Source organism: Priapulus caudatus, unplaced genomic scaffold (assembly GCF_000485595.1).
Source record: "Priapulus caudatus unplaced genomic scaffold, Priapulus_caudatus-5.0.1 Scaffold656, whole genome shotgun sequence".
Taxonomy (NCBI): Eukaryota; Metazoa; Priapulida; class Priapulimorpha; order Priapulimorphida; family Priapulidae; genus Priapulus; species Priapulus caudatus.
Genome location: NW_014577717.1, coordinates 91443 through 117924, shown reverse-complemented (window position 1 = coordinate 117924; position 26482 = coordinate 91443). Strand labels below are relative to the sequence as shown.

The window sequence follows — 26482 nt, the reverse complement described above, 5'->3', positions numbered from 1 at the left end:
GACTATCACACTTTCGAAATGTCTACGATGCACGGTTGCGCTTGTTTTCCCAGATCAATCTTTCATAGCCAAGCTCGGTCATGATTGCACTAATCTACATCTTACATACAATAGAAATGTTGTGTAGCGTAAACAATGCATACACTGGCACAATTCTTATTTTTATTTTATTTTATTTTCCACACCGTTATTTTCCTAAGTCGACACAAATGCTGCTGGGTCCACAAGTGTCGACTTATGCAAGTTTTATTGGTACTTTCTATTTTATGACAAACAAGTGCACAGATCCATGCGGACAGGACAACACCCCCCCCCAATTTTGAACAAACACATACATAGAGTGAATGCCTTGTCGGTCTGTGCCCCCCTTTTTTTTATCCAAACTGGACTCGGACTCGGACTCGCGACCGAGGTTGTGTGTGCGACTCAGGACCCTCGGGTGGCGCGGACTCGGACTCCGAACTCGGACTCGGACTCGGACTCGGGGGGTGCGGACCGGGACTCGGGACTCGCGACTCGACGGGAGGGGCGGCGGACTCGACTACAACACTGGTGCGTGCTGCCTGCATGCGTGCATTGTGTGTGCTGGGGCGTGCCTACGTAGACCCGTAGGACCAACGAACCCGCTAGGATTATAGAACGGTAATCCATGGAAAAGCCTAATTGAAATTCACACGTATATTTTTCCCTGCCCGTCACACTCGCTGGTTGTCATTCGCCGCGTGCTAGCTTTTTTCGTCAATTCCCCCAAAAGAGTTTTGCTGTCTCGCTCTCTCTAGCCAGCAATGCCAACCCTCTACATTTTTAGTAGTGATTAGTTACCACTGCTGGAAACAAATCGTGCCCCCCCCCCCCCGTACTTCAATCAGGCACGTACGGCAGCATCGATGTGCACAGCCATACACAGCTGCCTCGCGGGCCGTTTCTCAAACCCCTGAGCTTCTAGAAAAAGTTGCCCTGCTGAAAGTGGAAAAGAAGCCTGGAAAATGAAAAAGTATCCCCCGAAAATTTGGTGGGTTTGCAAAGATGAGCCCCGGAAATTTTTTTTCAATTTTTTTTTCCCTGCCTGCTAATGTATATTTGACGTTAGTCACACAGAGCCTGGTCGGCGTTAAAACCCTAACTCTAACCATATTAGAATAGTTTACCGAGCGGTAGCGCTTCGGGCAGTCCCTGGGGGACATAGACCCTCATTGAGCACGAGTTACACCTCACTGGCTCACACACGCCTTTTAGCCCGACCAGGCTGTGCGACCGATTGTCTATATTCTATTGTCTATATCCAATTGTCTATGACCATTTCTTGGAGCTAGCACGCTCTGTGCACAAATAACATGAATAAGAGAATAAAACGCTTATTCATGTTGTTTGTTGCAACAGTGCGCATGCGCGCGTACTTGTGTGTTGCCAGCATCTAGCATCTTGACCGGCTTTTATGGTAATTATCGGCGAATAATAGGCGCAAATAGAGTACGAGAAACGATTATTAAGACTTTGTAGTAAATACTTTCGTGTTTATTTACCTTTTATTGAGGACGTTCAAGTGCATGTGGTTTCAGCGTTGTTATGCGTACGGTGATGTGAACATTTGTCTGCTAGTCTCGTTTTAAGCTTGAGTGTTTAACGGACACACCAAAACAGCTGCAACAGCATTTAATCAATATAGTCTTTGCTATGCCTATGAATGTTCTGTATGGCTATGTGCTGCCTCCGACTGGGGGGGGGGTATTCAAGGGAGCCACAAACTTGGTATTTTTTAGGCAGTCGTGGCGCGCATAATAAAATATTCATATATATAATTGTTTGTTGCCCTCACTCGACCCAACCGCCAAAAACGGGCCGGACTCAAAACATTTTTATTGATCTTTCCCATCGTTTTTTTTTTACAAAATTGTATTCACTGTACATTATATAAATCTGTAGCAATGTACCAAGCAGTTTGAGCAAAACAAACATTCAACATAAAGAGTTATCTCCACACAGCCCCCGAGCAGGATGTAGACACCATGCTTGAATTCGTAAAAAAAAAGCCTAACTACCTACCCAAACTTTTCAGCCTGGGTCGGTTGTGAGGGCAACACAAAGATTTGTTTAATTATTGACCTTGCTGGAGGTTATTGGCCAGCCGTATCTCTCCAATTTACGAGCGGCTAGAGCTACGGCGTTGGATTTCGGATAAAAATCTCCAACTAATCCGGTCTATATTAAAAAGCGACAGTTCACATTGGTTCGCCTTTCACTACATAACGAGACAAATGATACCTGGCGCTGGGCCCTGACCCAAATTTCCAGATATTCGAAAAATAGAAGCAGTTATGGTATCACAATTAAATGGCAATATCAAATTCAAACGATCTTCTGAGTTAGTTTTTATGCCCTTGGAAGATCGACTATTTAGCAAAACACTCTTGGAACTTAGTATGAAAGATTGATCATTATGTGTAAACCTTTAATCAGTATGCATAATACTTCATTTCGTGTTTATTTACTTTTTTTTATTGAGACGTTCCAAGTGCATGTGGTTTCAGCGTGTTATTGTGTGATGGAACATTTGTCTGTAGTCTCGTTTAAGCTGGAGTGTTAACGGGCACACAAACAGTGCAACACATTTAATCAATTATATGCTATGCTATGAATGTTCTGTATGGCTATGGCTGCTCGACTGTATTCAAGGAGCCACAACTTGATTTTTAGGCAGTGGGGCCATGATAAAAATATTCAATATATATTGTTTGTTTGCCCTCACCCGACCGACCCGCCAAAAACGGGCCGACTCAAACATTTTTATTGATCTTTCCCATTCTTTTTTTTTTACAAATTGTATCACTGTACATTATATAAATCTGTAGGCAATGTACCAAGCATTGAGCAAAACAAACATTCAACATAAAAGGTATCTCCACACAAGCACTCCCGAGCATGATGTAGACACCATGCTGAATTTGTAAAAAAAAGAAGCCTACCTACCTACCCAAACTTTTCAGCCTGGGTCGGGTGAGGGCAAACAAAGATTTGTTTAATTATGACCTTGCTGGAGGTACGGCAGCCGTATCTCCAATTTACGAGGCTGGAGGTACGGCAGTCTGTTCGCTTTCATACAAACGAGACAAAGATGGCGGCGACCAATTAAGATTTCGAAATAATGCATTGGGAAACAAATTCACGTCTTGAGAGTTTTAGATGAGCTAGAAAACACTCGGATTAGGTATGAAAATGATCATTATTGTAAACTTTACATCAGAAGATCGCAAATAATTGCTTCAGCCCTCAAACAAACACTAAAAGGGGCTTCAACGAACGACGGCTGCCGTACCTCCAGCCACTTTGTGATTTTTATGTCTAGTAATACTAATACTAATTGTAGTAATTTAGCAGTATTCTGTAGTATTACTATTAGCTCTAGAACTATATTAGTATATATAGCCCTTCGCTCTGTCACAGGCAGTGGCTGCACCTGTGGCAGAGAGAAGGACCCAAGGATATAACAGCTGTCCACATTTTCACATTTGCACAAGTCGCACATTGCAAAAATGAATTGGGGAAGGTCTATAGTTCTAGAGCTAATCCTGCATATATGATTAGCTTTAAGGGTTGATGGGGGGAGTAGTTAAGGAGGTAAAACTAAAACGTAACTAGTAGCATAGAGGTGGGTGAAGGATAGGCTGATGGATGAGATGGAGTATCCAACTTCATGAATTCAAAATATATTGTAAAAGGATGCTATACATGTATCATGGATAATTATCTAAATAAATAAATAAAAAATAGGCAGAGGTGAATATAAGAGGTGAGGGTGAATTATGTGAAAAATGATGAAGTTTGAGTTAAAAATTGTGGGGGTTAAACATGTATTGGGTTATAATTTTGTTTGGGGTTCAATGTCAGCCACAGTCAGGTAACTTGAGAGTTGGGTGTATGTTCGTAAAATCTAGTAGTGTAGTACGTTGTCATTTGCAGATTGGGAGCGATTATTGTAGGAAGCTAAAATTTGTGTCATTTCGCACCCATTTATTTGTTTGGCGATTATCGATTGTTTTTGTTAATGGATTAGTGGATAAGGTTTCTTCTTTGCTTACCTATCTTGCTATTAGCATGCATAATAGTTTCAATTCTGTTGCATGATTGCTTTATTATACTTTTTTATGAATTACGTAAATATCTGGCTATATAAATAAATATGTTTTGTTAATTATTCAATAGAGTTCTATTGGCATTAGTATTACTACTATTTTTCTGTGATAGGGTCATGAAATGCAAGCCTTGCTAAAATGGCTGATGATACAGTTGATAAACATGTAAAGGCGAACGTTGAACTGCCCCTCGACAGAGAAGAATATACTCTAAGAAAACGTCTACCCAGGAGACTGCCAAAGCGCAAGAACGACGTATACGTCACCAGGAAAACCGATTTTAAAGCACAGTTGGCACGATGCCAGAAACTGTTGGACAGTGGTTACAATGAGATTTACGTACATGCTCTGGGAGCGGCCATCAACCGCGGATTGAACATGGCACTGCAGCTGAAGGAGAGAGGTCTGGGAACGATAGATCTTGCCGTACACACATCCTCCGTTGAACTAGTCGACGATCTGGAGCCGACTGATGACCAGCACGATCAGAAGACACAGACCCGCATGAACTCCGCAATTCACATAAAGGTCTACCGGCCAGAATTGCCGGTCAGTGTCGGCACTGAGGGAAACTAAACTCTAGAAGGTAGGTTGAGTTCTCTGTTGCTTACACTAGAAATGCTGATTGAAAATGAAGGTAGAGTATAAACTCTGTAACAGGCATAACAAAAATTAAACCATAACCATAACCACCTAGTTCTAGACACTAGGCTATACTTTTCCATAACCCTAATCTATGAAGTTCTGCTGATATGTACTGTACATTTGTGAGCCGAAAAAAGATTGTGATTAGAGTGCATAGTACTTACAATTTGATGCTTTATATGTTATATTGCCCTGTGAAACAGTATCATTGGAAGATGGTAGAGCAAAGTGATATACTTGAACCCATTCCCTTGCTGAAGTATAATTTGTGCTAGGTTAATTACCTTTGTATACATTTCAAAATATGTACCAGTCTATAAATATTTGTGTCTCGTAACTATGTGCGCTCATTGTGTGGGACCGTTTGAACATTCTATTATCTCAAATCTGAAGATGGCGGGCGCATGTTTGCTGTTCATCTGCAGTTTTATAGCCTATAACAAAACAAATTTGTGGTGATTGTCGGGCCGGAGTAATCAGTAAAAGGTGTGCTAATAGGTGAGACACAATTTATCTACACTTAAATGCAGTTTTCCGATTTATTCGTGAGATAATATGGTTGGTTTAAAAAACAATTTTAGAAAGTGTCGCACCCTCAGCTTTTGCTTTTACAATTGAGATAGCACTCAACCCTCAATTCTTTGCAGAACAGCTTATGGCCTAATTTGTTTATGTTGAGAACATTTCGTGAAATGTTTTATTGAAAATGCCATGTGATCAGAATCAGATACACTCTAATAAAGAAATTACTTTTCTGTTCATTTGAAAAACAACTCAAATGCAAGTGTAACTGAAGCATACATAGTTAATATTTCTCAGTGCCATATATATTACAACTTACAAAATGTATGAATATTTTAAATGCACTGCCATTTTTATCCAGACCATCTTATATATAAAGGACTTTCAATGTACAATGATATTTATGCACACTTTTTTGCGTGCGTACATCTCTATATCCAGGTGACAGCATTTCTGCCGTTGGTGCATACTACCTTTTTAAACAGTAGGTGGCAGCAGAATGTTGTTAATTTTCACACATGCACACAGCCACGCACTCGTAATTACTAATCAATCACTCGGTTAATTAGGTCCACGACTGTGCTTCCAATAAAATGTGTACGGCACATTGTGGTGCCTAAGGCAAAACCCCAGAAAAGTGCATTGAAAACTATAGACATGGCTATTCTCGTATCGATCTAATGGTTGTAAGTATTCTCTGTCAGTCATGCATTCATTGTACCTACAGAGTGAGTGTAAAGTCACTCCTTATAATCATGAATATATAAGTGACACAGCACACTGACATAAATCTTCATGATTTAGCAATTGATCATTGGTAAATAATTTCACATATTCTCCTAGTATATATTTATATTCGAAATGCATATGCATAAAAAAATGGGTAAACAATTTATATATACATTTTTTCAAGACTTCAATTATCTTCTTTTAAAACAACTTAAAATAACATTCCCCACAATGTAATTTACAAAATAACGCTTTTATTGCAGGCAGATAGATATATTGCTGTATCACCAGTCCCTATATTCTGGAATGCAATACACGTTTGGATCCTACACCAATCATGGGTTCACTGCAAATTTCTGTATTTTGTGAGTGGTTCACTTTGTAAAATGGACTCCTGTCCATAGGAGGATATAGTTTTTCCACACGGAGTTTCCCTTGAGTTGCCCTCATGTACAGGTTTTTGACTGTATTAATATGCACTATGCCTGGTTCCTGAGTCCAGAGATAATTATTCTACCGTCATATGAAGTAACCACTAGTGCTTTATTGGAGGAAAATGTGTCATCATATGTGGTGTATGATTTGGTGTCCAGTTTAGGGATCTTCTATCATTATATGAAGTAGAGATTGGTTCTCAGGTCACGAAACACTGCCCCATCATATGAAGTACACATTTGTGCCTGGTTCAGGGATCATTCCTGTCTCCTGTTGGAAGGACATCTGTGCCTCCTGGACGATACGGAGCCTAGGTCCCATTGGGATGCCAATCTTCTCCAGCCTTTTCTCGTCTAAGTATGGTATTTCCACCATCGTGATCTTCTCATTCTCAAACAGTGGAATGTACTTCTGCAAAATCATGAGAAATGTTGTTTAGATCAGGAATCCTGAGACTGTTAGTTCAATAATGCCCTCTTCTACAAAAACAAACTTCAATATCTCTAATACCTTCGACCCAGTATAGCTTGTTGTTTTGCAGATTTGTTCCAAAATAGCTTGTTTGGCGTGGTGATGGGGTTCATATATATGGGCATTTGTCAGTAATCAAACATTTATATAAACAAGAGAGACAGTAATATATATACATATTAAATTGTGCATAGTAGTGTGGATGGATGAAGTCGTGCATATAGTGGAAGGTGTAATGTCAGGAATATGTGTGAGGAATGTATTCATTTACATATAAACATGATTATCAAGGTAAGATGGTGGTTGTTTAAGACATTCTGGTCAAGTTCTATCCCCACTCTATGGTCTTGTTGGCTTATGTTGTTTTGTAACCTTCCTCAACCTTTGCATGGGATTAGGTTTGACAGAAAAGTAACATATCCCGTAGTGATGATTACCTCATAGCCTAGCTTCTTCATGAATATGTGCAACAATGGTGGATTTTCACCAAAGAACCTGCAGGGTGAAAAAGTGAACACAAGTGTAATGAAACGTAAACTTATAGATATATTCGCTTGATACGCTCCCCCTTCCAAAAAATATTCCAATTAAAACTCTGGCGACCATACTCCGTAGACACAGTGATTGTTATGGACAGCCAATGATACAGACTCAAATGATCTCGACAACTGTTAGCTGAATTTCATTCACATGAATGTTGCTTACTAAATACTGACTTTTCTCAACAACAGTTAGTCCTGTTAGAGGATAATTCACCTTCATGTGATTGCTTTGTTTACGACTCAATCACTTTTATAACGTCCGCACACTGTAGAGGGATTCATGAACTCATGAGATCTCAACAACAGTTGGCGAGGCCATTAAGGGATAATTCCCCTTCACGTGATTGCTTTGTTTACGATGCGCTTACTTTGATAGCTTCTGCACCCTGTAGGGATTCGTCAGGCCGGGCAGCACCTGGCGAAAGTTCTGCACGTCGTTTCTGTGACCGGCGACGGTGCCACGCGGCTTCGTGATCTCCAACTCCTTCAGCTCCTTCTTCAGGTTGTCCATCTCCGTGACGATGAGATTCTGCGAGCGCATCTCCGAGGAGAGGTGCGCGACGCTGCGAGCCAGTGTGACGACGTGCGACTCCAGCCGCGAAAACCTCCTGTTCACTGCTCTGCACATACAAACGTGTCACGTGTTGAAAATTGATGTTAAAAATCTCTTTTTTACGTTTATATTAACCGTAATAAATAATCATAAATAAAAATAGAAATAATAAAAATGTTAGTTGTTGGAAAGTATGTACCATAAAAGATCAGAATCAGCTCTGTAATTTGTTGAAAATTATTATTTGACCTGCACAGGCATCTGCATGGCTCTCTGTTACAAAATTCTGCCATGCGTGACTAAATATCCAAAAATATTGTTTACAATTAATAGAGCTTTCAGTGCTAATGTAATACGTAGTAAAGTAAGCACACAAAAGATATAAACACCATATCACAAACAATGCTCCACAGGAGAGGAAAATCGGTAGTTGGTGTTTATCCTATGCTTTGCTGTGGTAGCACCGTAACAGGCTTAATACATTTATATCTACCTAACGTCTTTAGAGCGCTGGTGTTGCATGACTAATCCTGAGGACTTCTTATCTTGACCTTCTCCCTGAACTTGTGCATTCCTGATGTTATGTTGGACTTTCTGTAGTACATCTGCCTTCACTCCCATCGTCTGCAATACCCATAAATTATTCCACACGTTAGATGCATTCAGTGAGCCAACTGTACAGTTTATTCGGTGTAATGTCACAGTAGTTAAAACTACAGCTCACACCTGTATGACTATAGTACCTGACCAGTGCATGCTTCAAAACAAAAACAACTTGCACCAAACCAAAGTCAATACACTTCATCATCATAAGCACTTGAACGTTTGGGACTTTATTTTACATGTTTTATTTTAATTTGTAGATATTCTGGACTTCATTTTACAAAGTTTTTCATGGATAGGAAGCACCTTATATTATGAACATTTTATTGACCAGATGTTGGGGGTATTTGATACGATGGGTACGGTACCTATAACAGCTAGTTGGGTCCTTACCCTGAGCAGTTCACTATACATGGTCTCCATGCCATCCATCTGTTTGCGCAGCTTTGGTTCTTCAGAGTCGCTTGTGCAATGTCCACTGGTGTAGCTGCCATCCTCAGAACTGCTGCCTGAGTAGTCGATCTCCAAATGCTCTGCGTTTGGCCCCGCATTTGGTGAGCTGTTATTCATCAGACTGGAAATATCTGCCAAAACAAGAGTGATTTATCCAATTATGTATCTCTTTTTCCATATCTCCTTTATTATTTAGTATTAACTTTGAACTTTTATGCAGCGAAAGTGTAGATTTTGCCCCAAGCATGATGGTGATAGCTAATTCGCTAGTTTGTTGTGAATTCATGCACCCACTAGCATCTAGCCTCTGACAACGTGTGATGATAGCAAAGTGCAGATAACCCAAGATGTGTTTACGTTCTGCGATCGTATCAGCCCTCGCCTAGTCTAAACTGCGCAAGCAAAAAACAGTTTTGTTCGAAACAACGTGAACAAAAAACACTCACTGATGTGTTGCGACTTTTTCGCTCGTCTCCTCTTCGGCTTGTCCACCCCCGCAGTCTTCTTTGGGATTGCCGTGATGCTGGGCACTCGCTTCATCTTCTTCCCCGACTCCTTCCGCGGCGTCGCATCAAGAATGTCCGGCGTGAGTCGCGACGTCCGGTACTGCCCTCGCTGGTGGCCACGGCGCTTGGGGTCAAGCGAGTCGTCGTCGGACGACCCCGAGTCGCCGGGAGAGAGCGGAGGCAGCGGCGGTGAGAGCGACGATCCCTCGCTGTCCTCGCTGTGCTGCCGTCGCCACGCCGGATTCTCCGTGAAGCCCTTCGAGGTTTTGTCGAGCAGCGTCGCGAGTGGCGTCGGCACCCTGCCGGGCAGCTTGCGGCCGAGCGGGGCCCCCTGGGAGGAACTGCGACGGTTGTCGACGACGATGACGTCGTGCTTGTGCGATGTCGGGTGGACTGTGAAGTCCTCCGCAGACGCGGGCGCGAGCGGGTGTGCGCGATGCGTGTTGTCGTGGCGCGCGTGCTTGTCCTGGCCGAAGGAGTGACGCGCCGGGTCGGATTTTGCGGCGGGGCGCGGCGGCGGCGAGCGCTGCGGGTGCGGGTACATCACGTCCGGCTCGAGGATCATGCTGTGACCGTTCGCCGGAGGATCTCTCGTCGTGTCGTGCGTTGGCGTGCGGCCGTTGGAATCCCTCGCGCGCGCGCTGTGTGGCGTCGAGGTGCGACTGTTCGGCGTGTGTGAGCGCGGGGTGCCGCCGTGGCTGGGGCTCTGTGTGGCGTGGCTTCTCCCCGATGCTGGTGGTGCAGTGGAGATGTTGCGCTCGCCGCGCTGGCTGTGCCGATGTGGCGCACTCTCAGCAACATAGGCCGGGTTAACCTGTCCATCCTGAGAGAAAAACAAACACTCGTATACTGACCTGTAAAATATTTGCAGTCAAACGTGTATTAACATTAACAATAACCTTTATAGATTGGACACCTGTCTGGACACCTGTAAAGGAAACTGGGCATTTCTGTTGAGTGACCCTTATACGTAGTTTTGACTGTACTGCGATTGATAGTTTTGCATTTACTGGTTTACTCTGTGCATCATCGATCGTTTTATAATTTCATGTTGGCTTTTTTACCGCTTCAGGTGTGTTATGCACTGGACAGAAAATTGAGAAGCACTGGAAAGCTGCAGTGAGGAGCTGTAGTAATGACAAAGTTCAGACGCGTCTTACTTCTCGTTGGCGTGGCCCTGCTAGTTTACATCTTAGTTCTGCTCTACATTATTCGTCTGCGTCCAGACGCATTTAACAACATGGATGCCACTAAGCTTGGAGCAAGGGTACATGCAGAGCGAGGCAAGGTGACGATCGTCATGCGAAACTTTGATCCGCACGAGAACAGCATAGTCAAAACGTTCCAGAAAATTCTCGGGAGCATTTTGGACGCGAGAGGGCTCATCCTCTCCGACCATGGCACACATCCTCCCATCACCCTCCCGAAAAGTCTGCAGCATCTTGTCACCATCGCTGTGCTGGATGCCGGGCAACCGCATCACGAGAGTGATGCGGCACGGTTCATCGAGACGGAGTATGTCGTCGTCGTTGGCGACGGGACGAGGCTGGTGTCGCCCGACATGGTCGAGAAGTCGATAAGACATCTCGTCGCTGGACCTCACGACATCGTCGTCGTGCCAACAGAAGAAGGAACCGACGAGGACGAGGAGTCATGTGAAGTGTTGCGGCTATCCCCGCGTGAATGGAGCATGACCCTCTCCCTACCGCGCCTCAGCGCAGCCGAGTGCAATTACTTCCTGGGAGTGCCCGTCGTCGTGACAACCAAGGCGGCCATCTTGAGGCTGACGTGGCCGTTTGCGCGGCCGTTTCCGCATAGCTTGTTCGTGGAAGCGGCGATGCTCAACATGAGCATTCACCTCTGCGACGATGTCCTACTATTAAGGAAGAACCCGCTCGTCTCTGGGACGCAGCAGCAGAGGAAAGAGTTGGCAGCGTTTCACCGACTCGCCGGCATTAAGAAGGTGACACACGCCAACCACTCGGTGGATTGGTATGGCTGCGACAGGAATACCGCGAGCTGTTTCGCCGCGACGGTAGGCGACGCGGCACCCGGGTTTCTGCAGCAGGGACGCTGGGCGCCGCCCTGCTGTCTGCGCGCCATCACCATCACCGCGAAGCACGTTCTCGCGATGCTCGCCCAGCATAGAGTGCGCCACTGGCTTGACAATGGCGCGCTGCTCGGCGCGGCTCGCGCCGGCACGCTCATCCCGTGGGATTACGACGCGGACTTGGGAATAAATGCCGACGATGTCGCCAAGCTACCCCTGCTGGTGTCGTGCAGGGAGGGAGCGGTGGTGGACGCAGACGGTTACGTGTGGGAGAGCGGGGACACGGCGGGCAACACGATCCGCGTGCGCTACAGCGAGACGAATCGGCTCCACGTCGAGATCTATCTGTACGACGTCGTCGAGGGCGGCATGGCGCGGAGGCGGGCAGCGGCGGTGCGCGCGGCCGATCGTGAGTTTCCCGCGCGATTCCTCGAGCCGATCGGTCAGGTAGTGTTCGGCGGTGTGGACGTGTGCGCGCCCAATCGCGTGCGCGAGTTTCTCGAACGGAAGTACGGTGCCGGGGTGATCGAGCGTCCGGTCTACCCTAACGCGAGCATGGTGAAGTGATGTATACACGAGAGAGGAATGCGAAGTCACGCGAAATAAATTATTACTCGTGAAAGCATTGGCCGTGTTCAAAACTTTTGTTTGATTTTTGTTTTGTTTGGTTATAACGAATTCCAAATCTAGTGTTTTTTAACTACTGAGGCAGTTGGGCTCTGTTACAAAAAACGTAAGGAAACGATAGGCACGTATATTCTGTAAGAAAACTCAAGAGCAATCTGAGACAAAATCTGGCTAGGAATTTGGGATGGCTAATCCCCCGTCCCAGCTCTGACCCAGCAACACGGAGCGACCGAGCATAATACTACACGTACTCATCGGTTGCCTGGTAAATAGTGGCTTGGAGTTTCATACTATACCTACCATGTTCCTCATGACTTCAGTGCACAAGATGAATAAATTTGTCAGCAATGAAACCACTTGAGCAGCGTTAATGAAGAAACACGTACAAAACCACCGAGCAGGCACTCGTATGCGCTAGCGTTCTGAGAATAGCGTGTGAAGTGACCTGCGCAGCGTGGTATCCACTCATGCACAACTTTCGCTGCAATCTCTGATGGGGGAGGGGTGGACTGAGTACAGGGGTGGATGGGTTACTGCAGAGGCGGGGTTATATTTTATGGGTGGATTGGTTGCAGTGGTGGATTAGTAACTGCACCTTACCTATTGTCAGGGCGTTTGTAAGACTGACTTCTATTATCAACGAGTGAAGCGTTATTGTAAACGTTTTTCGTATTATATAGGCTGTCATCGATGTCGATGAACGATAGCGGCATATATTCGAATGAGTTTTCGAATGCAGATCAAAATTGCAGCATGTATTCAGCATGTAGTATGGTTGCTCCTCCTCTACTATTTTAGTAGCTGAAGCTATAGGCTCCCCTTACCGATGCAAGCAAGGTTCATTGCCCACACACTAGCCGTTTAAATTCCTTGCCATTAAGAGCGAAATGCTTGGAAAGAGACGAGTTTCTTAGGCCGATTAGGCTTGCACCTGGTACTGGTAAGATGGCATTTAGCGCCGTTGAGGGCCTGGGGCTCTGCACCACTGCCAGGCTTTGTCTGTTGTTCATCCTTCACACAAAGATACGAAATGTTTAGCCTGACCATTTAAGTAAAGACCAGGGGGTAGGAGAAAGTCGATACATCTGTACATGTGTGCTTGGAATCGTCGGCTGTGTCAATATTATTATTTATAACAACATTGACGCATACGTAATAATCATGGTTATTGAATACTATGCTAATTATACCTAAAATTATGACTGAATTTAAGTTTGTAAAACTCATACATTTATATGCATCTTAACTATAAGTACGCGTATATATACAAGCATACGCTAATTACCAGGAGCCCGTTGTCAGAAACAAAATTAGTCTCAACATTATGCCTTAACTTTACGATGTTTCTGACAACAGGCCCCAGATTGGTATTCCTTGCGATTATGTGGTAACGGAGTAGATGAACTAAATTTACCGGGTTGGCATTCTGGACTGGCACGCGTCTGCCGGAGCCAGTAAACATGCGATTACACGCGTGTCTGATGTCTGCGCTGTTTAGCTCGTCCATTTTCCTCCCTTGATGATGATCACCACCCCTGTAACATGCAATGCCGCAAAATACGTATGGTAGCAGACACAGCACGAGTAACAGCAGTGTTACCGTGCATACTGATAGTGTGAACCCATCATGTACACTAACGCACACTCGCGCACGCACGCGCATCAGCGCACGCGTTTACAGTTCGTGAGTAGCGCAGCCAGTGGTAGCGGTAGTAGCATCAGCTGTAGAAGCAACAATATCGTCGTCGTCGTCGTCATCATCATCATCATCACCACCGCCATCATCGGCGTCGTCATTATCAGGGTCGACGTCGTCGTAATCAGTGAAATAAATCACATTAAAACTGAATTTATAATCAAATATAATTCGAATTTGACTTTGGCTGTAGATGTATTTGAAATTGCATACTAATTCAGATTCACCGAAAAACTGAATCGTGCCGGTTTGTGCATAGAAGCTCTAACACTTCTTCTGCAAGTTTTCGAGACAATGACATCATCATATTTGGACAAACTTGGCAGGGAAGAGAAAACAGCTTACATTACATTACAAAAACAACAGTATTAATGCGGCCGATGGGGCAGTCCATCTGTGAACCCGTCCCATCTCACTCCGCCTTACGCGTGACTGTGTTTCCGAGACAACAGACATATGAGTGGATGAGTAGGCCTATGAGGAGTGAAGACAATGCAGTCTGAGTAATTGCTGTGTGCTAAGTAATTTCGTTGCAGAATGGCAGGCCAACCCGCGCGAGCTATACACTCAAACGTCATTTATCGCCTCCTCTTGACGGAACGCGCACGGCATTCAAGGCACTATAGAACAAACACAACCATTTACTATCGTCTATCGGTACACATTGTTTGGCTTTTCGGAAAGGAGAATAAGGAAGTGATCTGCGAACACTTCGGTCTCTACTCGAAAAAATCGTACGACTACCCTGGTCATTCTCTCGCTTTCTTCAACGGTACAGGTGCCTACACCACCTCCCTGCGCGCGCTCAAGCGCCGACAATGTGTGTGAACGCCCTCTCGCAATTAAGAGTACACTAAACGTTATTAACGATACAGGGTAGGTGGCATGCACAGGTGTAATATATAAATTAGCACATTTCAGCATTCTGGTGAAATTTTAACAACGAGCTATTATTTCTCTAACACTACGAAAAAATATTTCGCAATGTAATGAAAATGGGGTGACTACGACTGCTACTGCTACTACTACTACTACTATACTTACAATAATAATAATAATAATAATAATAATAATAATAATAAACGTAATAAACAAACATCTTACTTCTGATTCTAGGGCATAATTACAAAACAATAATATACAGTAAATGCTCTAATATACAGAACGTGAATGACAAAAGGGAAGAAAATGAAAGATGCGCAAACAGAGGAGGAAGAAGAGGAGTGGGATGCAACGAAGAATGATGAAACAGGAGAGGGAAAGATATAAGGAAGAAGGAGATACGCTAGTAGATCGGTGTATAAGAAGTATGAGAAGAGTGTGAAGTGGGGGGGGGGTTATGTATAGGGAGGTGGAAGACCAGTAGAAGTGTGACGAAGGCGAAAATACCAGGAGTAGTAGGAAATAGGGAGAAGTAAGATTAAGAAAGAAATGTTTGAAGGAGAATGGCAAGGGGGAAGCTAAGGGGGGTAGCTTGATGAGGGGCGGAGGAGAAATGAATGGAAGACCCGGATGTAAGAAGAAAGAGGGTAGATAGGGTTGATCGGTAACAGGGAATATTTATATATATATATATATATGTGTGTGTGTGTGGTGTGGTGCGTGCGTGCGTGCGTGCGTGCTGTGTGTGGTGTGTGTGCGTGTGTGCGGTATGTGTGTGTGTGTGGCTGTGTGTGTGTGTGTGTGTGTCGCCGGTTGTGCGAGTGCGTACGTGCGCGTGCTGCGCGGTGTTATGATGTCAACCACCCCTCGTATATTTCCTCTTGGTGTATATATGTTAAGCCAAAGATTCCTATTAATAGTTAACGATTTTCTGCAGGGCGTTCCCTGATCGATCATATTGATGTGGAATACGTCACCCTTATCGTTAATCTAGCTATGTTCATTCAAGTACCGCATATCTATATGCCGCGTAAATATGCATGTTGTATTATAAAGATCTATTCCGGCAAAGAACCGGCTTTTCCACTGCTTAATTTGCAACACAATACATAGTAGATAATATAGGTAAACGGGCAGATCTAGCTTTCGGGAGACGGGGGGGGGGGCTGATATTTGAGTGAAGGCGTGCGCGAAGGCACGCGTGCTAGGGTGGTCGGGGCATGCCTCCTCGCCACCTGTAAAACTCAGCAGCTGTGTGGTCACAGGGGAAATCCCCAGTTTCTATCAGCCTGCCAGACTGACTTTTTTAATTTTTGGGCCTAATTTTACAGTATCATAACATTAGTCAGTGGCTGAACGGGGGGGGGGGCGCAACCCCCTCTCGATCCGCCACTGGGTAAATTCGTTGATGAGACTACGTCTGAAAAACCAACACAATAAACCAATATGTACAGTAAGTGTAGACTCGACCCGTATATATAGCTAGCTATAGCTACTCGTCCTGCTTTTTCTAGTCGCAACCGATTTTTTACGAGATCAGCCACGGCAAACAGCTACATATATGTACGTCTGCACGTCTGAACTATATATACATTTTTACCAGGGGTTAATAATGACAAATATTATTCACATATTATTTGTAATTATTCACCCCTGATTTTTACCAACGTAATATATTCTAACGTCTACTCTGATCTCAAAATTTATTTAGGGGAAATCGTATAATACTAATTATTATATATATAGGGTTATTGCACAGCAGGTTTAAACAAAGTGGCAATTTAATTATGCATACTAAACTGCATGATACCATCAGCAATGTAGAACTGGAATGGGCGCGAATTAACAATGTTAAATTAAGTTAAAATAAAGTTAATCAATGTTATGATCGAAGTAGCTGGTTCCTTGTTTGTCTGTGTGTGTGTGTGTGTGTGTGTTTTTTGTGTGTGTGTGTGTGTGTGTCGTGCGTGCGTCTGCGTGCGGGGCGTGCGTGGCGCGCGCATGCTAAATCATCTAAAAATATCATATACTTGTCAGTATACTACCCGTAAATATAATTAAAAAATTAATTAATTTTTTGTGACAACGTCACGCAATTAACCATGTAACAATATCACGCAATTCCAGCGTAATTCGGCACAAAATGAAAAGAAACATGAAGCTGGGTAGCCCTACAATTAAACGTCAGAACTATATAACACCTATATCTCACCTGACTGTGAAGGCGGCCGGTACGCATGTCGATTGCCCACCATGCAGGCAGCGCTGGCAGCAGTTTCTCAGCAGGCTAGTAGCAGTGAGGAGTATAGGCTATAATTTATGTACACACATCCGGAAGCACACACTGTGGCAGTATATGCTACCGCCGTCAATCTCTCCACGCGCGGCATGCAGTAGTAGTATGTGATCATAAACATGATCGAGCAAAAAACGTTACTCGTTTATTTCTGTCACTTGATGATCAGAGATGATTGTCCGCGAAGAAGGCTATTCGTAAACTTCAATTTGGGCCATGTCGTCACACATCGTACCGCGCAGCCACGCATAACACAACCGATCCGCACCTATCTCTAGTACCTGTATGACAACATATACAGTCCGCTGGTAGCAATAGCAAAATGCGCGTCTCGTCGAAACAAAGCGTTTTCAAAAATGGTTCATCACGTGTTCTAATATCGCGTACTGCATTAAACTTGAACGGCAGTGACACGCAAATTTGGAAATGATAGGAGCGAGGTATGCGCGTGCTTAGGTTACGGCAGTTTCGAACAAGGCCAACGCCGCGTGCACTACGCGCTAGCCTATAGCCCACGCCAGCACCAACTGGTTATATATTCTGGTTGAATTTGTATGATTTGTCAGCAGCACAGCAACATACACGTGTAGCTACAGGTGACACCACGCACGTATAGCTCGAAGCGACGCCATCCAATAAACACTGAAATCGCTCACTTTTCAACGCTCACTTTTCCAACGACTTCCATCCGTTTTAAAATGCACACAGCAAGCATTTGACGCGACCGTATCCACTGCAGCCCTTGCTCTACTTACAAGCATACACAACTCCGCGGAGAGTTCATATACGTATGTAAGTAGATCAGTAGTAATTTAGAATCCTCTCGCACTATAATATAATACACCCTCCGCCACGCCATGCACAGACCGAGTACACCGCGCATCAACCGCTGCCATTCTCTCTAATGAAAATCGCCCACAGCTGCAGGCAGTTAGAGTCCCCGGGAGCGCGCGCTGGTTACGACTGCACTGTCATAGACCCCCTAAGGTGTAGCGGGCGTTTAGGGTAGCGCTGTCCGTCAGCGGTCCGCCTCACAACTTCACCCTATCATTTACACGCATGGTGGATTTCTTGAAGATACGCCGAGACCTGCCCTGTTCTCTGATAACCTAACACGATGGCCATGAGTAGAGCTAGATGTAATCTACGTCTCTACGTATGCCGATGAGAAGTGCGACGGTGGATGTGGGGTAGAGTCCCTCTACGGGTGGGTGTTCGCGCGCGAATCACGGACGTTAAAAGTGAAGTCTTATCGCTTCATCGATTTCAAATGACTACACTCTAGCTCTCCCCCGAAATTTAACGATTCTTTCCCAAAAAATCGCGCGCTGAATAAGAATGCACATGACGCGTATAGGCTCGCCGAATCTTAGACCAAAAGAACTAGCGATATTCTTATAGTGCAATAGCTACCACTCGTGAAATTTCTTTGTGTGCGTCAGACTAAAGGCTCGAATCGTTGGTACAGGTACGTGTGCGTGATATATATATATATATATATATTATAATATAATATATATTATATATACTATTATATCATATATATACATACATATAACCTACCTGAGTATATCGGATCTCGCCAGTATGAAGTTAAGGATGTAGCTAAATTTAATGCCAGGAGATATTACATCATGAAATGCAAATTACCGTTTACGTTAATAATAATACTTATCATAAACTGGTCTCTCGTTCTCGCTCACTCACAAACACAGGCACACTATACATTATATTATATAATATTCATGTAAACTATACCTTAAAGGCAAAGATGTCCTTATAGTACTGCGAATCTTGACTATAAGCTCTCGCCTACATGAAGACTGACTGTCTGCATCACAACGTTAACTCTACTTCGGCGAGGATGAAAATACCAATGCCTCTAACGTATACGAAGCCGTAGACGTGTGACTAAACATATATCCGTATGTTTCTTGCGAGACACTGTTCACACTAAAGGCTCGGTCTGCCGCAGCTAGCTCTGGACTCTGGCTGCCCATATACGATCCCACCTGTACATTCGCGGTTTCTGCGCAATTTTGAAAACCGGTCGCAATTCTTCCCTGTTTGCTCAGGAGAAACTCATTACAGGTGGATGTTTCTGATTAATATGACAACAATGACTCCGTGCCGTGACTAATAACTATGGCTGCCGAGCAACAATGAGGTGCCTGTGAGACACAACATGAGGTGAATCATTGACTCACATAGAGAGCGTATACGTGGCGAGCGCACTGTGGTCTAATAATTTGCCTTCACTTCAGATTTCAGTTGTACAGATTGGTTTTATCGCTTCCTCGTATACTATACACATTACAATACGAGCGCAAACCTTCTACTAATCTTGAGTGACAGTAAACACGGAAAACGAATCAAAGCTTGCTTATTATTGACAAAATATTAGGCTATATCACGGAACAAAATTTATAGCCCTAAATACCACTTTATAATATATATATAATTAAATAGTCACTTTATACTTACTCGCGAAATGCACCCCTCCGGCGGCCATATTCGCTCGTTACGCTGATGAGACTACGATGATTTCTCTAAATCCCGGCCCGATTCATAGTAAACTCTTAGTAAAATATTGACTTGATACGAAGACAATAATACAATGATCCTGTTACTAACATAAAATTTTATGTCCCGGTATATTCATTTCTATATAAAACACTTTGTAGCCCCTACACACCTTCTAATCCATTGTTTTTCTCTTCAAATTAAGGCTAATAAAATATACGGAACCCGCTTAATAATACGATTATTTTTCTTTGGCCCGTCAGTTTCGTACTAACGGGGTGCGACTGTAGTAATGAATACTAGTAATTAAATAAGGAGTTTAGGCTTTGCAGTAATTGTATCTATTTGTGAACAATTTAACGCTACTAAAGTTCTTGATTATACATATAAACCTATATAAAATACCTTGTAGGCCTACACACCTTGTAATCCATAATTTTTTCTTTGTTAATTCGGGGCTAATATATGTTGAAGTGGTTATTACGAAACGAATGAATGTAAGAAACTGTATCGAAAGTGGCAGAAGCATCATTACACAAAAGATTCGCGCGCTAACAGGAATCGCTACATAACGGCACCTATTTAAAAACACAAAACAAGGAAAACAGAATGTGCGTAAGGAAATGAGAAGTGATACGCCGCAGTCGACCACCCTCTCACCCCTTCAGCCCGCGGTAAAGCGATCATTTAGTGGCAGACCGAGACAAGCTGTCGCTGATCACAACCGCAGACGCAGACCCTCGTTCTGCCTCTGATCGCTAAGCAGCACCTTTTTCGTCCGCAAGATAAACAAGCCAACAACGTCCTGCAGCGGAAGCTTTGTTTCGCTCCTCGATGCAGCGGGGCGGCAGTTACGCGCCTGCGCCGTGGCCACAGCGTAAGCCGCGTGCTAGACGACGCGATTAGTTTAACCGCCGTGATCGATCGCACGAACTGCGGTGACGTCACGCGGACGGGCCGACGTTGGCGAGCGTGCGAGTCGATCCGCCGATATGCAACCACCACGAAGACGTGTGGTATCGAAATTAAGTTGCTGCTAGTAGCAGTGGGCTTACTGTCGCCCGTCGATTGCTGCTCCGACACTTCGGAAACACCGTAAAATCTGACAAGCACGCGCTGTTTCTTTCCTTTCCTAGATCTCTTATTCGCCGTGTATTCAACGTATCATTGCACAGCCCGGACGAGACAATGGCGAGCGACGCCCACGCTGCGGAGCACCTGGACCTGGGACCTATTGTGCGATCGTTTATGCGTTAATCTGGCGGCAGAACTTATAAGTTAAGCTGTTAGTAGGATTGTTTTGACTATATGTCGCCGTGTTTCTTAGTAGAACGAAGTCCGGCAGGTCGTGCCGAACCCACTCACACTTACCGCGAGACTCCGTCCTTGGTAAAGCAGTGGTCTATCGTCTTAGTGGCGGCTCTCTAATCGAACGTATCGGTTTTTCGAACTTGTTTTGGTTGCAAATGGACGCGAGAAGGCACGCGTAGGCCGTCGAGATGCCTGGCTTTGATGTACAGTCGTAGCGACGGCTAAGGCAAGACAGACGGGCGGTTTGCGTGAGGTGCTAGTGATATCGTGTGCATGAATAGCCTACTTGGAGGTCGGCGAGACACTCGTACTGGGTGCTACAGGGTGGAAATTATATCGTGTAACGTCTTTATCGTGCATAAGCCTGAACACAGTACGTAGACTCGCGTGTTAAGGTCGATGTTTATGCACGTACTGCAACATGCGGTTTAGCGTTCTGTTTATGAAATCAAGAGCAGTATGTGGAAGCTTTCTGATGCCCTGCATATATGTGACATTCTATGTTATAGCCAGGGAAATAAAGTGTGTACGGCGAACAGAGAAACGCGTGCGTTATTAGTGAACGATTGCGTAAGCAATGGAAATGTAGATGATCGACGCTAACCCCGTCGTTAGGCTCCCGCAATGCGGAGGTGTCAGGCGAGAACGACCAACACAGGCAAACTAAAAAGGGTAGTGCGAGCGGATCCCTCTTTCATGCCAAATGTTCTCGCACTCTTAATCCGGCTCTAAGCGGGGACGTTTCCCGCCGAGTGTCCGGACCGGTTCCTGCGTCGCGACATTACGAGAGGTTGATGGCGCTGGCAGTAGCGAGCATGGCCCGTGAGGCGGACCACTGGGAGTTCAATTCGCCAGCGATGGTACTGACGACGCTTTGAAGGCGTAAGGAGCGAAAGGCGGCTAGTAATGACGCGGACAACAACAAGTGTTCTAATATCCAAAGTTTTGGATTCTTTCGCGGAAGAAAAAACGCGAGAAAGCAAACCTCAGTAATAAGTGCGGACTTCGTCCAATTGTCGGATACATCGCTCGCATGAAAACCTGCATAAGGGGAATATAAGGAGGCAGAATCGCTGGAGAAAGGTATATATTTGCCAAGAGTTAAATCCAGATCACTGCTGCATAACTATTAATGTATTTACCATGAACATGTTAGCCGCATAGAATGAGCGGTCAATCTTTTGCAAGAATGTTTTGAAAGAAAACGCGTGTGAAAGCTAAAGTTCGCGCCTTTAATACATATAGCAATAAATATGTATATATATTAGAATAGTATATAGAATATATTTAGAATATATATTATTATATGATGGTATGTTTATGTATATGTAAAGGCAAATTTAGCTTCTACACGGCGTTTTCTTTCAACATTTGCTTCAAAAAGTTAGTGCATATAGGTGATATGCGGCTAACACCTGCCCACGTCAAGAGGATTCGATACGCATAATCGTACGGGTAAGTAGTCGAAAGGTGATGCGCAATGTCAAGTTATAACTTGCGTCTCGTAGTGGGCGTGTATGCAGGGGCGATCCAGGCTTTTGTTGAAAAGTGGGGGGTCCAAATTGTTGGTCGACTGTTAAATGAATTGACTTTAAGATGCACAAATACACAAAAACCAAAGTAATAGAAAAATTACACAATATAACAATTGGGTATACTTTATTAGATGTAGAAAACTCAAACACAAACCCTTTGCCGGGAACAATAGGGAATAAGGCAGCCGATGTCCTGCATTTGTAGTTTTTAAAGTGATTTCGAATAAGCAGCAGGAGGCACTAGGGTTATGTGTGAATCGCCCGATTCGGATAGCTTTATGGGCAGGGTAACGGCTAGAATTGCAAATATCAGTGAGGGAAGAAGGGGGAGTCGGTAGCGGACGTGTCGTTGAGCACGACGGGCCGCGTGCGTGTTTGTATGATTTTGGTATTCAAACCATTGTTTGGAAGTATGTTTGAAAAAAATTGATAAGCTCCTCTGGTACATTCTATAGACGAATCTGAAGCATTAATTTTAGCTCATGTGAGTTTAATATAATAATAAAATATAAAGAAATTCTCATGAACATAGTTTTTTTTTTACCATGGATTTCAAATAAATGGTACCCGTAGGAACAAAACTATAGTCTTGAAACCTGTCGCAATTTGAGGATAAATTCTCGATCGAGTATGCTCATATTAACTTTGGTCATGAACACGAACTGTGTTGACCGTGGGTACAGCTGAGGATACTACTAAGAACAAATTTCAGTCAATAAACATTTTTGCCATTTGTAAGCATTAGAAGCTAAACAAAATGATTGTGTATCATATGAACCGTTTAACACTGCAAATTCACACATAATGAGTTCACATATAGAGAGGCATTACTGGTAGAGGGTAATGCAGCTGTATAACTAATCCACATGGTATGTATACATATGATAGATACGATTTTGGCAGTACGGTTATTTGTAACATAACAAGCTCATGATCAGCTGCTGCTTAGAAGCACGATTGTTGCTATTGTAATGACACGGTTATAGACAATGCTGATTTCAACCAGGGTGACATTGATGTAGTGGAGTACGAGTTAGAATTCAGTTTGACTCAGATTAGGTGACACTAAATGGCAGCGTCTACTGAGTAGAGATGCAACTGAAAAAACATCCTTCCGTTGTTTCGTTCTATAAACAAATTTGGCAGATCGTTCATAGTCAATATACATGTTGTTGTTCCAGTGTCATCACTGTGAGACCAGGACAGGTCGATCCTCCGCACCCCATGCCTGTTGCGTAGATAGGTTTACGACGTCGCAGGCAGGAGAAAAGAGCGCTCTGGCTTCGCAACTTTCCAACAGTAGAGTTATATAACCAGACCCTCAACAGGGTGGCGATGTTTGGGGAAAATATGTCGGATGTCCAGCAGATGCTGCCAGACATTCAGACAAGTTTTGGTGAGGGTGACAGACTGGATTGCGCTCCCTGCCTCTCCCAGTAGCGTGGCCACTCCTTATCACCTCGGATCGCAAGTGAGAAACATTTGGCATATCCTCCCCGCAAGTCATTAAACCATTCCACGATGGGTGAAATTTTCGGTCGTTGTGATGGCACCGGAAGTATATGGATAAGCAAAGAATTTTAACAACCCCTTTCTGCTTTTGGGGTTGAAGCGAGTTTGAACTCCGTGACAGGTGGTCACAGGCAAGGTTGCCAAGTTTCTTGAGGTAGTACCTTTCGGCAGATTCACTGGGGGCATTGGCCCTATAGGACTGTCGTGTTGACTGTCTGTGACCTTGCAACTGAAATTGAGTGATCTAGAGATGTGCTTAAAGCGGTAGGCTATCTTCATACCCATACTCTAATATCTATTTCTTGTCTGCATAGGACAGTGATTTCGCTCGACTATGTATTTGGTCGTACCATACATATATGCCCTAATAGATTGTCCAGATCCCGTGTCTGTCAGCTTGGAGGCTATTGGGCGGAGCATTCTCAAAGAACATTATTTGTTGACAGAAAGGCGATGATGGGTTTGGGATGACTGCAAGGCCTTCAACGTGCGTGCGTGTGCGTGCAATCCGGGCATGTCGCGCAGTGTTTGTGTGCACTGTGCGTGTGTGTCAGCTGTGTGCGTTGTGTGTCACTGGTGCCGTGTTGGCGTGTGGCGTGCGTTCATGTGTTCTTCTGCGTGTCTGCTCTGTTTGTTGTATGTGTGTGCGTGCGTGGCGTGCGTGCATGCATGTGGTGCGCGCGTGCGTGTGTGTGTAAATGCTTTTTTCCTTTCGCTTCTGCTTTTTTTTGGTGGTAAGAAAGGAGGGTTCGCCGGACTGCCCTCTGACCCCCCCCTCTGGATCCAGCGCCCTGTATGTATGTGTGTGTGTGTGGTGTGTGTGATGTGTGGTGTGTGTGTGTGTGTGTGTGTCTGTGTGTGTGTGTGTGTGTGTGTTTAGTGTTTGTGTTTGTAAGTACCATGTTTACAATCTAGCGACATTTTACTACGAATTCAACGCAAGGCAGTCCGGCTTCCGTCGATAAACGAGTTTGTAGGATACCATTTAAGTTTAAATATTAGTCTACAGCAAACTTCCTGTACCTAAGTTATTAAGTAAATGAGGTGCGACGTTATGACGACTTCCGCTATGCTGTTACCTGGGTCTTAACGCAGTATGAATGTGTTTCAGTTCACCACACCGAGTTCGAAGCCAGAGAAAGGCAAGGTTCGCGCCGTCAGCCTAAGCCAGAACTTTAACGTATGCGCAGAAACGATAACTATATGCTTAGACCTGGAGTGTGCACGATGTGTGACTCAGCCAAGTTTAGCGCACGATCACGGCGCTAGGTTGGTACATTTCAGTGATATTTAGCTTATTGCATCTAGCAGCTTCCTGACATGTGTCTGCCTGTCAATCCATCCTCCTTGCATTTGCCTTTGCATTGCGCATCTTTGCTTTCCGCTTTGCATGTCCGCTTTGCATTTTCTCAAGAATCAATATTGCTAGCTCGTTGGATTATTCACAAAGGTGATTACACGTATATTGTAAACTAGCTGTGTTTTCACGAATTACGCATATACTGATAATCAGGCGCTTTATTCATTAAGGTCAGTTAGTATAGTCCCTTATAAAAGGCGAGTAATAATGCCTTCGCTAGCGAGCTCCATATCATAACGCGCTAGGCTAACCTACATAAAACAGCGGTTCCCCCAAGAGTGTTGTAAACTTTTTCTTCTACTATATGAATCTCCTAATTAGTAGTGTCGTTCTGTTGGTCCTGCTAAACTTCTAGGCGCGTGCACAGAATGCCGGAGCCCTAAAAAAATTTTTCAGTGCTTGCATTTCCTTAACGCATCAAGCGTTCGATTCTAACACTTTTTTTTTGCGTATTTATAGCCGATTATAGTTTAAAAAAAACATATTTAGGCATATCTAAATGGAAAATCTCACCTGGAAAACATGCATCGAATTCAGTTCATCAGGTTACGGTCTGGTGTGGAAGTCAATCCTCCCCCACCTGCACGCTCCGCACTCAGCGCATATCTAAAATCTATCTAATCTATCTATTTTTTCTATCTTCTATCTATCTATCCTAGCTTTCTATGCTATCATTCATTCAAATGTTAATCCTGTGATTCCCTTGACCTTGCGGGGAAAGACCTCAAATCAATAGGAGGTGCTCACCGCCCCTAAAGTCCACCTCTGGACCAGCTTTGAAGTTTCTACCTCAACGGACGTTGCAAAAATATACGACAGCGACACCACACCAACAGCATCACACCACACACAGCACACCACACACAGCACACCACACACACACACACACAAACAACACACACACACACACACACACACCACACCACAACGGCCGCGAAAACAATACGTTCCGCTACGACTACGGTGCCGGAGGATATTAAACCATTAGGCTATCTGCGGAAGCGTTTGCTACTTTTTCCTCATAATCATTACTACAGTCAAACCCCGTTTAGTAGAAAACTGACGGAACAAAGAAAAATAATTGTATTAAGGCCGTGTTTG

At 44.2% G+C, this 26482-nt stretch overlaps 3 protein-coding genes across 5 annotated transcripts in view; 2 read left to right on the top strand and 1 right to left on the bottom strand.

Moving 5' to 3' along the window:
• The first annotated feature begins 4268 nt into the window (after positions 1-4268).
• LOC106812516 (ribonuclease P protein subunit p20-like) lies at positions 4269-4706 on the top strand. The gene has a single exon (XM_014816411.1). The coding sequence runs from the start codon at positions 4269-4271 to the stop codon at positions 4704-4706; it is 438 nt and encodes a 145-aa protein (XP_014671897.1).
• A 594-nt stretch (positions 4707-5300) lies between these two features.
• Positions 5301-26482, bottom strand: part of LOC106812520 — a 34318-nt gene continuing 13136 nt past the window's right edge. For 2 of the 3 annotated variants that reach the window (XM_014816415.1, XM_014816416.1), the window contains 7 exons: positions 13681-13801; positions 9530-10412; positions 9024-9214; positions 8521-8651; positions 7843-8094; positions 7370-7427; positions 5301-6872 (listed from right to left, as the gene is read on the bottom strand). In XM_014816415.1, the coding sequence (XP_014671901.1) occupies positions 6684-6872; positions 7370-7427; positions 7843-8094; positions 8521-8651; positions 9024-9214; positions 9530-10412; positions 13681-13801 (1825 nt within the window). In that variant the 3' untranslated portion in view covers positions 5301-6683. Of the gene's footprint in view, positions 6873-7369; positions 7428-7842; positions 8095-8520; positions 8652-9023; positions 9215-9529; positions 10413-12566; positions 12667-13680; positions 13802-26482 lie in introns of those variants that run through there. The other variant, XM_014816417.1, reaches the window with a different exon arrangement.
• Positions 10666-12264, top strand: LOC106812523 (fukutin-related protein-like). The gene has a single exon (XM_014816419.1). The coding sequence runs from the start codon at positions 10725-10727 to the stop codon at positions 12204-12206; it is 1482 nt and encodes a 493-aa protein (XP_014671905.1). The 5' UTR covers positions 10666-10724; the 3' UTR covers positions 12207-12264.